This window comes from Lepisma saccharinum, chromosome 22 (assembly GCF_977018435.1).
Source record: "Lepisma saccharinum chromosome 22, izLepSacc3.1, whole genome shotgun sequence".
In the NCBI taxonomy this organism is placed as follows: Eukaryota; Metazoa; Arthropoda; class Insecta; order Zygentoma; family Lepismatidae; genus Lepisma; species Lepisma saccharinum.
The window spans coordinates 26,495,584-26,513,538 of NC_139250.1; the positions used below are offsets into that span (position 1 = coordinate 26,495,584).

At 45.1% G+C, this 17,955-nt stretch overlaps 1 protein-coding gene across 1 annotated transcript; it reads right to left on the reverse strand.

Moving 5' to 3' along the window:
* Positions 1 to 15,732: 15,732 nt before the first annotated feature.
* Positions 15,733 to 16,164, reverse strand: LOC146004787 (uncharacterized). The gene has a single exon (XM_083143810.1). It carries the CDS (start codon positions 16,162 to 16,164, stop codon positions 15,733 to 15,735), a length of 432 nt encoding a protein of 143 aa, XP_082999936.1.
* Between the last annotated feature and the right edge of the window lie 1,791 nt (positions 16,165 to 17,955).

Sequence of the window (17,955 nt, forward strand, 5' to 3'; positions counted from 1 at the left end):
TCCCCAGTTGTCCAGTTGGAGTTTGGGGGCATAACACTGGTACTATTTGTAATCACAGTGCTTACTCATGTATTTTGTTTAATATTTTATTTCAAATTCACTGTTAGAAACTAGTGTTGTCAGTTCCTGGATGTAGGTTTACCTACTCTGTTGGTTGTCACTGTCAAGCTTCCAGTATTCGTACAGCATAAAAAACCATAACCCCCCCCCTCTCAAAATATATACATTGTATACGCCAAGATGCTCAATAGCCTAGCAACACATCATGAAAAAACATGCCAAGAAAACCCAATGGGTTTATAAGTCAGTGCTGCCAACTCCTATTTGTAGGTTAGCTTAACCTGTGAAAGATCATATAGTGGAATTTTTGTAGAGTGGGTTGGTAACACCGACGAGCCTCAAATGATGATTTCAAGCCTCAAATAATAATTTCGAGCCTCAAGAAAAACATCCAATAAAATTGCCAAATATAAAAAAAGGGGCAATAGACCCCCTCATAAAAGGCTACAGTAAACCCACAGTGTTGCCAACACTAGGCCCCCAACAGTGTTGCCAGACATAAAAAATACATAGGCCCCTCAGGTCCTTTGATAAAAATTTACAGTGAAAAAACCCAGTAGGTTAACAACACTGTCAAAAAATCTACGGTAGTGTTGCCAGATGTAAACAGAGGGCAATAGACCCCCCTCATAAAAAGCTACAGTAAAAACCCACAGTGTTGCCAACTCTACCCCTCAAAATATACATCATAAAAGGCTACGACGAGCCTCAAATAATAATTCGAGCCTCAAATGAGGGCTTAGAACCCCCGGCCACTAGGTCTACTTCGGTTGTTTAACTCTTCCCCCTCTCTCTCTCCTCTCTCTTTTTTGTAAAAAGCTATGGCAAAAATACCAGTAGGTTGGCAACCTTGCTTTATGCACTGTAAAGCAAGCCTCAAGCAAGATTACCAGTTCCTTGCTTTAGGCTAGGTTAGACCAAAAACTTTGGTGATTTTTTCGAGTAAGGTGTTGGCAACACTGCGAGAAAATGAGGCTCGGTGCCTTACGAGAGCAAACCATTAAGGCGAGCCTCACCGAGCCTCACTTTTCGGGCTTAGAACCGGGACAACTGTACTACTATCATTATTATTGATGGCAATGATTTTGTCTAATAATATACTTTTTGTCTTGAGGAATATTATGAATTTACATACTGTTGTAACATTAATATTTGATTGAATATCTTTAATGTTTATTTTAATAGTTACATAGAATTCTTATGAATTGTCGTCTATTTATTTAGTGATTCTCTTAATATTATGAGAATTATTGAAGTAAGATTGTTTAGGATTAGTTTCTTATTGTTTAGTAAGTTATCCAATTCGATTTTTGTTATTTAGCGTCGCTTTTCTATTACATTTAGCTAAAGTGACGAGGAGGATGATATGATGAAATTGATGAAGGGACACTCAAAGGACACTCATGGCCAGGCCGACATTCGAACCCGGGACCCCTGACGCAATGCACTGTGCTAACGACTCCGCCACAAAGGTCGGCAGGCTTCATGATAAATTAAAGTGTAACGATGTTTCTTAACTTAAGATGTTACGTTTTATTTTACATTTGTCTAAATGTTGATAGGGACAACCTCGAATCGGATTCTAGCACACTAGTTTTGTAATTAATTTAAAATGTATGTTTAGTACGATAGGTAATGTTACACGTCATAGAATGTATGGTATTGGTATCAAATATAGCTTTTGAGGTCAAGAATTTTTTTTAAATAAATGGTTAGATATGCAGCCTACTGTTACAAGAAACAATTTCAAACAGAAGTATATTTATTTCTGTAACAGGGACTATCTTACAACACTTCAATATGGTACTCTTAAGTTCTATTTGAAATTAATTTATGATCGGTACAGATGGTAAAATTATGTGAATGTTTTATCCTCATCTTACATTTTCTCCAAACGTGCAGGGTAGCAAATATGTAGTTTACTTGCATTTTTCTCCAAATATCAGCAAAAGAATAACACGAATGAAGACGATTTTGAGAGAACATAAATACAGGGTGTATCATAAGTAATAGCGCAAACTGACACAGTTGAAAGTACACGATAATAGAAGCAAAAAAGTCTCAGTAAACATGGGTCTGAGTAGTAGGAAAATGGGGAAGCTGGATCATCCGGAAGAATTGGGGTACCCTATAGGTGCTTTCACCGCGAAGGTACCTGATATTTTTTAAACGAGTCGTAGCCTTTTACGCTGTATATTTTAAGGGTACCTTCACCGGAAAGCACCTATAGGGTAGTAGCGAACCGTAGCCTTTTACGCTGTATATTTTAAGGTACCTTCACGGGAAAGCACCTATAGAGCAGTACCTTCACGGTTAACCCAGTACCTTCACGGGAAAGCGCCTATAGAGCAGTACCTTCACGGTTAACCCAGTACCTTCACGGTTAACCCAGTACCTTCACGGTTAACCCAGTACCTTCACGGGAAAGCACCTATAGAGCAGTACCTTCACGGTTAACCCAGTACCTTCACGGGAAAGCGCCTATAGAGCAGTACCTTCACGGTAAACCCAGTACCTTCACGGGAAAGCGCCTATAGAGCAGTACCTTCACGGTTAACCCAGTACCTTCACGGTTAACTCAGTACCTTCACGGTTAACCCAGTACCTTCACGGGAAAGCACCTATTGAGCAGTACCTTCACGGTTAACCCAGTACCTTCACGGGAAAGCGCCTATAGAGCAGTACCTTCACGGTAAACCCAGTACCTTCACGGGAAAGCGCCTATAGAGCAGTACCTTCACGGTAAACCCAGTACCTTCACGGGAAAGCGCCTATAGAGCAGTACCTTCACGGTTATTTTCCAAACAGCCCAAAATAATAACCCCCTTTCACGGTTTTTTCCAAACCTAACGCAGGTAACTGTTAGCGTTGCCAACTCTGCGTAGCCGTTTACGCTGTATATTACAAGAGTTCACGGTGTACGTTAACCTTACTGTCAGCGTTGCCAACTCTGCCATAAAAAAATCACCACAATATTTTACGAGTTAAACTAACCTAGTGAGTTGACAACATGTTGTTTACGCTGTATATTTTAAGATCGTTCACGGTGTACGTTAACCTCACTGTAAGCGTTGCCAACTCTGCCATCAACATTTCACCACAATATTTTACGAGTTAAACTAACCTAGTGAGTTGGCAACATTTATTCTATCATGCACGAACTAACCTAACCTCTCCCAATGGCGAATGGCTCTGATTGGTCAGGTCACCTCAGACAGCGTGCCCCCTCCGAACATTTCATGGCGTCTTTTGTGATCAATTTTGTGCGCGTGAGCCTCGAAGTCTTTTGTGAGTCCGTATATTTCATATTTTTATGCTGTACAACACAAAAGTGAAAATAAAATTTCAATATTGTTTCTAGCGATGATAAGTGGCACTTTTGGCTCTTTAACCGAGGAAAAAAAAACCGCTTTTTTGCTTGGTGTTACTGTTGTTTGAGCCGCAAGCTAAATTTAACTAACAAATGAAAACGAGCGCTCTTCAGGGGGGGAGTATGCTTTCGAAAACAAAGAAACAATACAAATTCCAGAATTTCCTATACCGATGATCATCTTTTCACCGTTCGGGCGGCTCTGTTCTGGTTAATTACGCAAGGGAAAAAAGGGCGTTGGCTTCGAAAGAAAATCTTTACCAGTAAAAATATCTGTATAGGAGTCGTCGCTAATGCTATTTACATTACATACGATGTATGTAGGTCAACTCCTAGACGGATCGATATTGTTTCCTACCACGCCATACATCGCCTCGACTTTTCGCAGTGCTTAGCGAGAAGATGACCGAGTGACTTTTATTAACAGCATTCCTGCCGTGAATTGTTAGTGACATTTTTGCTGTATTAACTCTAGTGACTGAGATCTATATGTGCTTGTGGTGCACGGTGTGTTCAATTGCATGATAATTTTCTCAAGAAGGAGAAAGAACAGCTTTACTTCAACAGAGGTAAGTACAGCAATTATGTTTTTACTTGCTTTATTAACCCGAGTTAACTTGGAATTTACTTTTACATTGCATATTATTAACTCGAATTATCTCGTGATCACACAATATCAGTGTATTTTTGTGCTAATCAGGAAAGTCTCGTTTAATCTTTAATAAGTTTACATAACAAAATTTTACTTGCTTCTACTGGACGTCGTGTGAGAAAAGGAACACGATGACGATGGGATTTTGTGCTGGTGAGAGCGTGGGGTTCTCTACATACAGTTTATCACCGACTTGAATGTCTATGATTTGCGAAGCATCCTCTGCATATGCAGTCTCTCCACTTTCGGGATGTGTGAAATCAACCAGCTCTACATTACGAACTTTAGGTTCGTTCCCTATATTCGTCACAGTCTTAGTCGGATAGTGAAGGGCTTGCAGTAGCGACCAGTAAGTTACCTTGACAAACTGAAGTTTTCCCCTGAGGTAAAATTGATGGTATGCTTTGACAGGAGTGAGCATGTAGAGTTTGCTTCGTGGATTGAAAGGGGACGGAAATTCTCGATTTGGGATGCTGAATATCTCTAGGACGACTGTCGATTTTAAGTTGTCGAGGCTAACGTTCAGACTGCCGACGTTGGCTCGCAGTTCCTCCTGCACGTCGTCCAGTTTGTTCTGTACGGGCTCCAGGTGTTCGCTGAAGAGGTTGACGATGCTGTCGTAAGAAGGTTTGATCTTGATTTCCACGCGAAGTTGCTTGAAGTGTTCGTTCAGTTCGCGAAGCTTGTCGGCAAAATCAGCCAAAGCAGACTCTTGACCGGTCTCCACGTCGTCGATTCGAAGTTTCACGTTTGCGATGATCTGTTGCAAGCTTTCGACGAGCCTCAGTTTAGAGTTTTGTGTCGCGAGGTCGTGAACCTGATTTCTGATTTCTGCGAACAGAGTGTGCAGCTCGTTGACGTTCTGGTTGGTGGGCATCGTGGCGATGGTGTCTCGAATTTGCACGATTTCAATCTGAATGTTTTTCACGTCCTCGGATTTGAGCAAACGATTCACTGTCCTCTTCACGGCTTTCAGTTCCTGCGATGTTGGTAAGTTGGCGACTGTATTCTGCAGCGCGGTCAAAGCTTTTCTCACGGTGTCCAGCTCACTGGCATCGGCTACTGTACCCAGAGCATCCCGGAGTCGCGTCATGTCGTCCTGTGTAGGGGTTGATTGCTGCAGTGTTTCCAACTTGCTCTGTATGTCGTCGATCAGGTGATGGAAGTGTGAAAGTTCTGTTTCAGTGTTAAGGCTTTCCAGCTTGGCAATTTGCTGTTGAACGGTGGTCAGGGTTTCCGTTATGCCTGGCAATTTCGATTCCAAAGCTTCCTGCACGGTCGATAGATCAGTTCTCATGGTCGACAAAGTGTCCTCGATTTGGCTTACGGTGCATTGGATTTTACCGAAATCCTCGTACGTCTCTAGTTGCAGTTTGATGTTGGCCACAGACTTTCCTATAATTTTCAGTTCCTCGGACGAAGGAAAGTTGGCAATGGCTTCTTCGACGGTTTGAAGTTTCTCCCTGATGTTTTTCACCGAGTTTTCAAGTTCTGCGAAGGATATCAGAGACGGGATCTCATCCCGAAAACTACCGAGTTCGTTTCGTAGATCGGCCACTGCTCGATTGATCAGAAGTATGTTTTCGGGTGCCGGATTGGTTTCAAGTTGGATCTTAATGTTAGAAATAACATTTTGAAGTTCGCTCAAGCTAGCTTGGATGTTTGTTTCCTGTTCCTCAAACTTAGTTTTTAGTTGAATAATGTCTCTGGATTTTTGTAGGTTAGATAGTTCCTCTCGCAGGTTGTTTACTGTTTCCTGAATACCGCTCAAACTTTCCAAGGATGCTAAATCAGCATACTTGGCGAACAGTGATTTGAATTCCGCTTCGATCTTCAGGATCGGATCCACTACTGTTTTCTGCAGACTTGCGATCTCATCTTGTAGGCTCGAGGACAGAGTGCTCTGGAGAGTCAGCAGGTCGCTGCGAAGTTTCTTCACTCGTTGGTCGAGTTTTAGAATTTCAGTGTTGTCGGGTGGCTCGGTATCCGTGTCGCCTCTGGAGTGACCGAAGATATTGTTCGGCATCTTGATGCGTCTTACTGCTTACTTACAGATTTGAATCAAATCAATGGCCTCAATGTGTATATAATAGTCTATTGCTTATCCCTGAAAAGTTGGCTTTCTCTGTTGCAGAAAAATGTCGCAGCCAGAAGACACATCCACTGCGTCGTCAGTTCCGAAGACGAAACAACCCCAAGTTTCCTGCCCCTTCTGTAATATCCCGCAAACCAAGTCCAACCTAAGTCGGCATAAACAAAGATGTATTCAACGGCCTGGTTCGTCGAAAGAACCCGCCAGCATCACCAAACCTTCCCCAACATCCAGGAAAATGATAACAACAGAAAATTTGACCGTCAATCAGAAGAGTGGGGTAAAGCGAAAGCAGTCTTCAAACGATGACCAGTTGAGCCATGGAAAGAGAACGAAGATCATAGAATCGGCTGAAGCACGCAATCCAGAATGCATTAAACCGAAGAGAACGGCCTTTAGGAATATGTTGGCAAATTACAGTCTCAGCAGTGAAAATAGGGGTTTGCCCTGTAGTGCCGAAATTTTCCTGGAGGAGAAGAAAGCAGAAGTGGTTAAGATTTTGGTTTCCACTCTCGACAAGGGCCCCTTCAAATTCGACATGGTTTTGGATTCATTGTTCCAGAAGCATTCGTCAGAACAAACTCACGTGTTCTCCAGTAGAACAAAGCAACAACTTCTGCTGGAAAGTGATAGGGAGGCGATAAGCGAACTTTACGACAAGCTAGTGAATGAGATCGTCCGGAAGCAGGAAGAGTTTCAAGGCAAAAGATCGGGTTGGAGTGTTTGCAACACTACACACATCATCAACATCAACATAAGCAAATACAAGCCTCTTTCGGGATCGACTTACGTGAAGCTCCCGCAGATGATCAAAAACAAGAAAGCCGTTCTTAACATTGAAAACAACGACAACCAGTGTTTCAAATGGTGTTTCCTGGCCCATTTGCATGATAAAACAAAAAACTCTGTGCGCGTTGGAAGTTACAGCCAGTACGAGAATGAATTGGATGAATATTTCGAAGACGTTACATTTCCTGTGCAGCTGGCAAAAATCGAAAAATTCGGAAAAGCCTATCAACAAAAAAACGAGATTCCAATCGGTGTAAATGTGTACGGATATACAATCAGCAACAAAAAAGTAGATATTTTTCTGCTTCGGATCAGCAAAATTGTAAGTGATGAGGTGAATGTAGTGCTCATATTGTTGATAAAAAATGTGAAACAGCATCATTATTGCCTCATCCGTGATCTTTCGAAGCTAGCCAGAAGTGGGATAACGAAACATAAACAACAAATCGAAATCTGTTATCGATGTATGGCATTTTTCAGCAATCTAGGTTCAAGAACCGCCAAGGAGAGGCTGCAGGAGAACCTCAGAGAAAGTCTACAGCAGCAACCATCCAGGTGCGTGTTCCCTGGTGGTTCTCATTTCTTCAGAAAGTACAAGTCCCAGCTGGAGGTCCCCGTTGTCATCGTTGCGGACTTCGAGGCATTCTTGAAGCCCATGGCGATCTGCGACCCCGATCCGGCGAAATCAAGAACTACTGCCTACCACGAGCACATACCTTGCAGTTTCGCATACTACGTGCACTGGATGGCAGGAGCGGACGAAGATAGCAAGGAACCGATTCTTTACCGGGGACCCGAGGCTGGAAAACGCTTCCTGGAATTCCTAGTCAAGGAAGTGGAGGAATGGGGTGATGTTTTGTTCAGGACTAAACCCATGAATGATCTTACCGAAGACGAAGAATTGAGGTTTTTTTGTGCAACACATTGTCCAAATTGCGGGTCCAAATTTGATGATTGTGTGATAAAAGTGGCACACCACAATCACGTAACGGGCCAGTACATCCGTCCGTTATGTCATATATGCAATTTGAAGCTTCAAACTGCCAAGTTTGTACCGGTATTTTTCCACGGGCTCAGCAATTATGATCTTCATCATTTCGTCAAAGAGCTGGGCTATGACAAAAAATCCATCCGTGTGATTGCCGAGACCGATGAGAAATACATTACTATCAGCAAGTGGGTGAATATTCCACCGGGCTATCATGGTAAGATGAGCAAAATGATCCCCTGCGACGATGAGTGCACGTTGTGCGCTGCTGGCAAGAAGCCAAATACAGAAGAATTGAACTTAGATTCATCGATTCTTACCGCTTTCTCCAGGCTAGCCTTAAAAAATGCGTCGCCATGTTGGACGTGCCGGAAGTTACCAGAGATCATTTCCCAGTTGTGTCCTTGGACGCTATTCGAAGGAAAGGAGTGTACCCATATGAGTACGTCGACGGGCCCGAAAAGTTCGACGAGACGGATCTTCCGTCGAAAGACGCTTTCAATTCAACCTTGAGGGACTCCGTGTGTTCCGACGAAGACTACGCGCACGCCAAACGTATGTGGAACGAGTTTCTATGCTGCTCGCTGGGTGATTTCCACGATCGATACTTGAAGCTGGACGTACTTCTCATATTTGACGTGCTCCAAGCGCTTCGTCAAACCGCTATTCGTGATTACAAAGTCGACCCTGCGCACTTCGTGAGTCTTCCGGGATTCACCTGGAATGCCATGCTGTATTACAGTAGCATCCGATTGCAACTTTTCGCGGAAGATCAATGTGACATGCAGCTTTTCATCGAGAAATGTATCAGGGGCGGCATCGTACAATGTTGTTTAAGACATGCGAAAGCAAACAACAAGTACATGGGAGACGAGTACGATCCCAATCAGGAGTCCAGCTACATAATATACTTGGACGCCAACAACCTGTATGGTTATGCGATGACGCAGAAGGTGCCACAGTCTAATTTCGAGTGGTCGGACATCACCGAAGAAGGACTGAAACATCTGCTTCAAGAGGATAATTTTGAAGGATCGACAGGATACTTCGCGGAGGTAGACTTGGAGTATCCTTCAGAATTGCACCAGCTCCATTCGGATTTTCCTCTGGCGTCTGAGCTTAAATGTCCTCCTCGGTCCAATCAACCAAAACTGCTTCTGACGTTGGAGAGGAAGGATCATTACGTAGTGCACTGCAAACTGCTGAAATTCTATCTCCAGCAGGGCCTTGTTTTAACTGAAGTGCACAGAGTTTTGAAATTCACTCAGGGCAAATGGCTGGAACCATACATCAACATGAACACCCAGAAGCGGCAGGTGGCGACATCTGACCTGTATAAGGATATGTATAAACTGATGAACAACGCCATCTACGGAAAAACAATGGAGAATGTAAGGAAATATAAGGACGTCAAGATAGTTTCGGACGAAAAAAATGCATGAAGTGGGTTGCCAACCCACGCTTCAAGAGCAGGAAAATTTTCACCGAGAACCTGACGTTGCTTCATCTTGACAAATCCTGCATTACGTTCAACAAACCGACGTACGTGGGGGCTGCAATTCTTGAACTGTCGAAACTGCAAATGTACGAGTTCCACTACAACATCATGAAGTCACGATACAAAAATCAAATCCAGATCGCTTACATGGATACTGACAGTTTCGTTTATGTGATGAAGGAAGATCCGTACAGGGGCATGGTAACCGAATTGAAGGAACATTTCGACACTTCGAGCTATCCACAGCCGAACCCCTACAACATTTTGCCAAGAAACAAGAAAGTTCCCGGATTGATGAAGGACGAAATGAACGGTGAGATCATCAGAGAGTTCGTGGGACTCAGGGCTAAATCGTATTGTATCAGAACGACCGTCGCCACCATCAAGAAGTCCAAGGGAGTTGGGAAAAGCACTGTTCAGGGGAAGTTAAACGTCGAGGATTACATCGAATGCCTGAAGAAGAAACTTCCCATCCTGCGGGAAGAGAGGAGGTTCTAGAGCATAGACCATGATGTGAAGACCGTAAAACTGAACAAAGTGGCGTTGGATGCAGAGGACGACAAGAGAAAAGTTTTAAACTGCGGTATTCACACCGTTCCATGGGGCTATTCACCAATCGGAGAGAAGTTCAAATCATGCAATAACTGTAATTAGACTAGTTCTAATCCTGTATATAACGAATCCACTTCGCACATACACACATGCTTCTGTAAATACTTCTTCATTCACTTCATTTCCGACATTCATCTATTTTTTTTTTGCTGAAATAAACGGCAGTCGCTTCCCTATCGTATCACCAAAACCTTTTCTATCCATTTATTGGTCTTTCCTACACTATCCCAATGTTGGTCTTGGGGTTGGCACAGAGAGAAAAGAAGGCAGCAGCTGAATCAGAATGCAGTTCACGGATAGCAGTAAGTCAATAGTAAATAAATAGACATAATAAAATAGGAGTTCTTCGCAATGCGTCCGAAAGGAGTGGCTTATCAAATCCCTTACTCGGAACTCAAAAAGGTTTCGGGCATTGATTATATAATCACGAAGAAGCAACGCGAGAAGAAAAACAAATGTTTAAAGAAGGGGCACGGGATGAAGCTCCTTCTCAGCAGGCCACAGCTAAGTAAGTTGCAAAAGTCTAGGTCAAGAAAGCAGGGAGGTTTCATTTTCAGCATTCCCGCGATCCTCGCTGCTCTCGGAGCCGTGGGAAGTCTCGCAGGTGGCAGTGCCGCGATCGCGAAAACCGTGATCGATGCCAAGAAGAACACAAAAGAGCTCGAAGAGCAAAAAAGACACAACCTCGCCGTGGAAAACAAGATGAACGCTACTGGTTCCGGATTGAAGAGAAGAAGAACGAAGAAGCAAACCACCGCAGCAGCGTTGAAGAAATTCAACTTTAAAAAAAAGTGCCCCTTTCAAACGAAGATATTGAGTCTCTAGCCGAATTGTTCAACGTTATAAACTTCAGAGGTGTGTTCATGTCCGATACATTGCCTGCTAACGGACACCGAAGTGTCGGCGAAAGCGGAGTGGTCAACTTGGATAATTCTCTCAACCCGGGAACCCACTGGGTATGTTATTGGATTGCTGAGGACGGAAGCGCCTTCGTTTTTTATTCTTTCGGTGGCGTTCCGCTTCTCGCGCTTGTGAACTACCTGAAATCGACGTCCGAAATATTTTACAACGATGAAAGGATGCAGGGCTTCGACGAAGTGGTCTGTGGTCATCTCTGCGTTGTAATGCTGGTCATTCTTTCGCAACTAACCGGCAGCGGCGACTCGACATCGTTGGAAATGTTTCAGAGAGCAACGGATTTGATAAAACAATAGCGATAAAAGAAAAATGCTAGTTCTGCATTTGTCCAGCGAGACTTCAATCCTCAAACTGAAACTCCATTACGATGTAATCAGGAGTACTCTGCAATAAGAGTCGTTGGGGCTCGTGGCTTTCTACAGCATGTACTTGATTCGCAACGTCACCGAATACAACAACACCCTCCACGTGGGAAGCAAGAAGATCACCGTTTCGCCTGGACAATATAACCTGACTACGCTGCAAGCCCAATTGCCTTCGAACGTCATCCTGTCCGAGAGTTCGGTCACTCATCGCGTGGAGATCACGTCCGCCACAGAAGAAATAAACCTCGGATCCATCGGGGAACTCTTGGGTTTCCCTAACGACAGCAGGTTGGCGCCGGGAATCAAGCACGTCGGGTCCTCTATTCCCAAATTCCAGTCCATAGAAACTTTGAACGTACATTGCAACCTGGCTCAGGGCATGGTTGTATCGACGGACGCAAATCGGGACCAAACACACAAGGAAACCGGTATAATTGCGACGTTCAAGCCCAATTCGGATTTCCTGGAGCCGATTCTTTACGAACCAGTCAAACTGATCTTTTTTCCCATCCAGCACGACAAGTTTAGTGAAGTAGAACTGACTATAACGAACGAGAAAGGCAAATTGGTGGATTTCGCCGGAGCCATGAGCACGGCTGTACTGGCTATCTTGTAATAAAATAGACGGTTAATCGAAAGAACACGATGGATCACGTAGAAAGTTACGAACTGCAGTCCTTCCCTCCCAATAGAAGGACGTTTGGCAACCTCAACGAACCGAACAAGGACATCGAATTTGATGTGGACGTTGGTGACGAGTTTGTGCATCCTCAACGCGCTGACTTCTACATCAGATTCGAAATTGTCACCAGGAACGAAAATGCAGCTTACCCCGCAGGAGCCAACATCAGGTTGAAAGACAATTTCGTCCCTCACCTCTTCTCCCAGGTGGAAGTGAGAAAGCATGGCACAGTCATCGACAGGATGGATAACCCCGGACTAACTTCGACCATCGTGGCGACCATGACGCTCTCGAAGCCAGAGAGTTCGTACTACAAAGCGGCGGGTTTCAAAACCGACAACAAATTACCCGGTAAACTCAGCACCGTGCTATTCCCTCTGCGACTCCTCTATGGATTCTTCTCCGACTACAAGGAAATCATGTGGAAGGGCGGTCTGAGGATCACTTTCAAGAGAGCGTCCAACGACAACAACTTGTTTCTGCGATGGAAATCCGCGACGGCTGGGGGCGCCGTGGACGATGCAGCCTCCCGTCCGAGGGTAAGTGCGTGATAAAATCCATGGAACTTCGCATGCCGATCATTGAATACGAAGCTAACCACGCCATGAAGATCAAAGCAGAAATCCTGAAGAACCCGAACATCCCGCTCGAGTTTCAGATGTACCAATTCTTGCAGAGGACAGTGTCCGGGCGATACTTCGAGTTCGACGTGACGACACAGTTCAACAGCATCCAGTACGACATGCCCGACTTCGTGGTGGTTGTGTTTCAAACCGGTAGCGATGGCAGTCAGAATGCGGATTCGAGTATGTTCGACTACTGCAAAGTTAGAAACATTTACCTTAAGAACGGACGTAACGAGATTTTCCCCAGAGAGAACTACAACCTCGCGGAAGATGATTACCTGAAGCTGTACGAAGCTTACACAGCGTTCAAGAGGGTCACCATGGAAGGATCTACCGACATGTACTACACGCCAGCGGAGTTTATCCAGAAACGTCCGATGTACGTGATCAACACATCGAAACGCAAGCAGGTGGTGATCAGCGATCGCACGAGCATCAAGGTTGTCGTGGATTTCCAAGAGGTGATCCCAAACAATACAGTATGCAGCGTGATCCTGATTGCGGGGAAAAAGTTTGTTTACGATGTAAAGAACGAGAGAATCATTGAACAGTTTTGATATTTTTTATTGAAATGAAATAAATACAAATTTGTTACAAACCCCAACCGAGTTTTCTTTTCGTGTGCATTGCCATTGCCGTTCCTAGAGCGGCCAGTCTTTCACCTATGCCGGCGTCTCTGCTGACTACCCTCCGGAAAGTCTGGTGTTCCAACTGCATGTCGGCATCGTGCCTTGCTGCGAGATCCCTTTTGTCCCGGTACACAATATCATGGTCTTTGCAGGCAGAGTCCAAGGGATTAACCCCCGGATCACCGCGATCCAGTCGCGCGTCCAATTTAGTGCCGGGACCGCAGTATTGGTAGCCGGGAATATGCATCTCGAAAGGCAATTTGTTGATGATGTCGTTGATGAGTCCCTTCCCTTCCGCCAGCTTCCAGAATCGAGGGGGCAAGATGTTGATGATGTTGATCAGATACGCGATGCCTTTCGGTTCGTTGACGATGAAGCGGCTTAGTTTGGAAACGATCATGTCCACGATGCCAACCTTTTCGTTGTGAAAGTTTCGGTTTTCGGCCCTTTCTTCTCCGGCGATGACCAGCAGCCGGTCCACGAGTTTACGAACGTCGTCCAGCCACACGAATTCCACGGACAAATTGGAGTAGCGCTTGATACCGCTGCCAGTAGGCAGGCGAGTGGTGCCAGGTTGCTGCTTGATTTCGTTCCAAAACGGTTTGATGATGTTCCTGTACTTTTCGCTGCTACTCGACTTGACCCTGTTCTGAGATCGGTCGTTGTTCTGATACAAAGCATCGGTCATCTTGAGAATTTCCTTGTAATTGTTGTAATCCTCTTCGAAATACACGTTGGCGTCGGGGCGTTTTCTAGTGATCAGTTCCCATAGTCCCGGTGTGCCTGCGTAATTCTTGAAGAAACCTCTACGTCCCGCTCGGCTCTAGTTGTAGATGATGATATCGTCCTTGTCGAACGTGACGTGCCAACTGCCTATCTTCCACACGACGCTCCCAGAAGGGTCGGGTGATGGATACAAACCGAAAACTTCGTCTCTGTCATGGCCTTTGGTGCTCAGATATTTGGCTGCGGTCGGTCCTAATCGTATTCCCTCGACGGAAGATGAATTGCTGCTGCTGCTGGGCGACGGAAACCTAGTGAGAAGCGACGGCAGTTGGAAGTGTTGGAGAGTTGTGGTGGGTGAAGGAGGAGTGGGAGGATAGTCCGTAATGTTGCGAACTGCCACCGGCACCAACTCTGTGATCAAGTCCTTGTTATGTTCGGCAACATCTTTGATTTCTTTGCCCAGGTCACCGATCGCATCGATGAGCGGTTGCTCCTGTCGCTTCTTCTGCTCATAATATCCACGATTCTCTTCCTTCCACCATTTGAATCGTTTAGCAAGGTACTCGGTCAACTTGATGTTTTCTTCGGCTTTCCTTTTGCACATCGCAAAATGAAGTTTTAGGCCTATCTGTTTTCTTACAATTTTGTTATTTTATTTCGACGGAAGAAACAAGAGAGAGCTGTCAATGAAATGATATTGTTGATAATCTTATCTTTTTCGTTGTTCATCTCATACCATGCATCTGAAAATTTTCTAACACTCTGCTTATGATATCCATCAAGCATGTCTTCCATTTCGTCTGTTATTGCGTGAAGATCTTCGGTATTGACGATATTTTTCCCCGTGATTTTAAATATGTGATCCTTCATGATCATCTGGCACGGCACGGCGAACACTGGCGAACTATCTGCGATATCAATTATTCTGTGGATGTTATCTTCTTCTTTACCCGACACAATCTTGAAGATCTGATAGAGCAGCTTCACAGGAAGATTGATTACATTAGCAGATCGTGATGTATTCATTTTTTCTTTTTGTTCGCATCGTACTATTATATTACATTTTCTATCACGATAAACTCGTTGATCTTGTTACGATACTTCCCCTGGTTCGGTTTGCGAGTCATGTCTATCGTGGCGAAGCCGTAGTCGTCAGCATTCCAGCAATGCGTGCAGAGGTTGCGAAACGATTCGTACGTCATATCCCCTCCGACGAACTCATCGTACACGTGCTTGAGGTTGGTGGCATCCTGCCGAAACAAGCAAATGAAGTTTACGTTGTCCCTGATCAGCTGCTTGGGGATCTTCGTGAAGGTCTGAGCCAAGTAAAAGCAGTCCATGCCCTTGTGGCGGCCTCGAGTGAAGTAGTTGCGAACCTCTTCCTGATTCTCGAGGATGACGTCGTCGAAGACAACCACCGAATTCTCACGACTAACGTCCAGAGGTACCATCTGCGAGGCAAAGGTGGTATTTCCAGATCGTCGTAAATTGCAATCAGCTGCCGGTATTTCGATTGCTCGAGGCTCTTGGAAAAGACGTACAGGTGTCTGCTCTCCCAATCGAGCCAGTGGGGAGCCAGGATGAAATTGTCTACCATCAATGTGGTTTTGCCACAACCCGAGGGCCCCACGATGAGGCATCTGATACTTTCGGGGAGCAATTCGCCATTTTTCTTTCTTCCTTTACCTTCGCCAACGCCCGGGAGCCTCTTGATCACCTCCCAGCTCATACGATATCGATGGCATCAATCCAAGAATTCTGCGAAGAGGGAAGACCGAGCCACTTGATGTAAAGTTTGCTCTTGCTGCGTCGGAGCACTTTCTCCACAAGGTAAGCGTCCGGGAACCTAGTGGCGGAGAGTTCCTGCTCGTAGAATCGACCCTCGATGTCCTCACCGTCCGCGGTGCTCTTCAGCTTGTAGGTGGGGATGTAGGGAGGTGATGAAGGCAGGAGAACATCGGTCACGGTGAAAATTTCTGTAGACCAGTTTCGAGTGAAACCTTTGTCGAACACTCCGGGGCGCTTGAACTTGCTCACTCTCACCTTGTCTCCTATTTTATACTTTGGTTTCTTGATTTTTTCGCCAGTGTTTCGTATGCAGTACACTTCGGAGAGCAGCCACCTTTCGTTTCGCTTGGTCACTTCCAAGGGTTTCATCCCGATCGTCCTGTGAATTCGCTTGTTGTATTCCTCCACCAGTTCGGGCACCAGATCCACCCACTTGTAGTTCCCTCGGAGGGTGAACCGTTTTCACATGAGCCCCTTGAGGGTCCTGTTGAATCGCTCCACGATGCTTGCTTTCAGCTCGCTGTAGGTTGAATAGTGAAGAATACCGTTCTCCTTGAGCATCCTCCCGAAGGCAGAGTTGTAGAATTCCCTGCCTCGATCGGTCTGCAGGAAACAAGGGGATCTCTGTTTGAGAACAGAAGCGAAAGCTTTGCCGACCTCGACCCCGATCTTGTTTTTAACGGGTATCGCCCAAGCGTACTTGCTGAAAGTGTCGATCACGGTGAGGAGGTATCTGAACCCCTTGTTGATCTTGTGAAGCCCCTTGAGATTCCCCGTGCTCATCTCCACGAGGTCGGCCTGCCAGAGGTCGTCTATCCCTTTGGTGACCACGGGCAGACGAGGATAATTCCTGCGGGCAGGTTTGTGCAGTTCGTTCACGATAGCTGCTCTCATGACAATGGAGGCTTATAGACAACAAAGGCTCCGATGCAAAAATATGGAGCACGATCTATTATCTTCATTGCTTTCTTGCATTTTTTTTCTTTGCTTACTTGCTTGCTTACGATAGACGACTGACACTGGCGACGGGATAGGAGAGCACCAACTCCAAAAAAAGCGGTATCGGATGCTCCATATTCGTCTCGATAGATTCGGCGTACAGACGATCTCCGACGGAAACGTTGTCGTACGAGACTCCGACTAACATGTTGTCGTGCTTGATCCTGAACAAACTCTCCCCGTGATGCAGACTTATCGCAACACCGCTCGGGGGATGCAAGTTCACAATCCGGAGACTTCCGCCACCTAGCGAGAGTTCGTAGAAGATGCTATTGTTGTTGAAGATGAAGGAGATCTTGCCAGTGTTCTCTTCGAACTGCTTCACAATACCGTTCAAGTGGACGATTGTAGCTGCCAACAGGTCGGTTCGGAAAGCAAGCAAGGCATCGTCAAGCATGTCTCGAGCTTTGAAGACCTCTTCGCTGGATATCTTGACGTACTTGGGAAGCGTGGCGCCAGGTTTCCTCCTGTTGTAGCCGAACACGTTGGTTGGCATGTTATAGAGCATTTCTTTCTTTCCCACTGCTCAGATTATTTTATTAATTTTTCCTCTTCTTGCTTCGAGAAAAGGTCTCGCAGATATTTTTGCTGGTAAAGATTTTCTTTCGAAGCCAACGCCCTTTTTTCCCTTGCGTAATTAACCAGAACAGAGCCGCCCGAACGGTGAAAAGATGATCATCGGTAGAGGAAATTCTGGAATTTGTATTGTTTCTTTGTTTTCGAAAGCATACTCCCCCCCTGAAGAGCGCTCGTTTTCATTTGTTAGTTAAATTTAGCTTGCGGCTCAAACAACAGTAACACCAAGCAAAAAAGCGGTTTTTTTTCCTCGGTTAAAGAGCCAAAAGTGCCACTTATCATCGCTAGAAACAATATTGAAATTTTATTTTCACTTTTGTGTTGTACAGCATAAAAATATGAAATATACGGACTCACAAAAGACTTCGAGGCTCACGCGCACAAAATTGATCACAAAAGACGCCATGAAATGTTCGGAGGGGGCACGCTGTCTGAGGTGACCTGACCAATCAGAGCCATTCGCCATTGGGAGAGGTTAGGTTAGTTCGTGCATGATAGAATAAATGTTGCCAACTCACTAGGTTAGTTTAACTCGTAAAATATTGTGGTTAAATATTGATGGCAGAGTTGGCAACGCTTACAGTG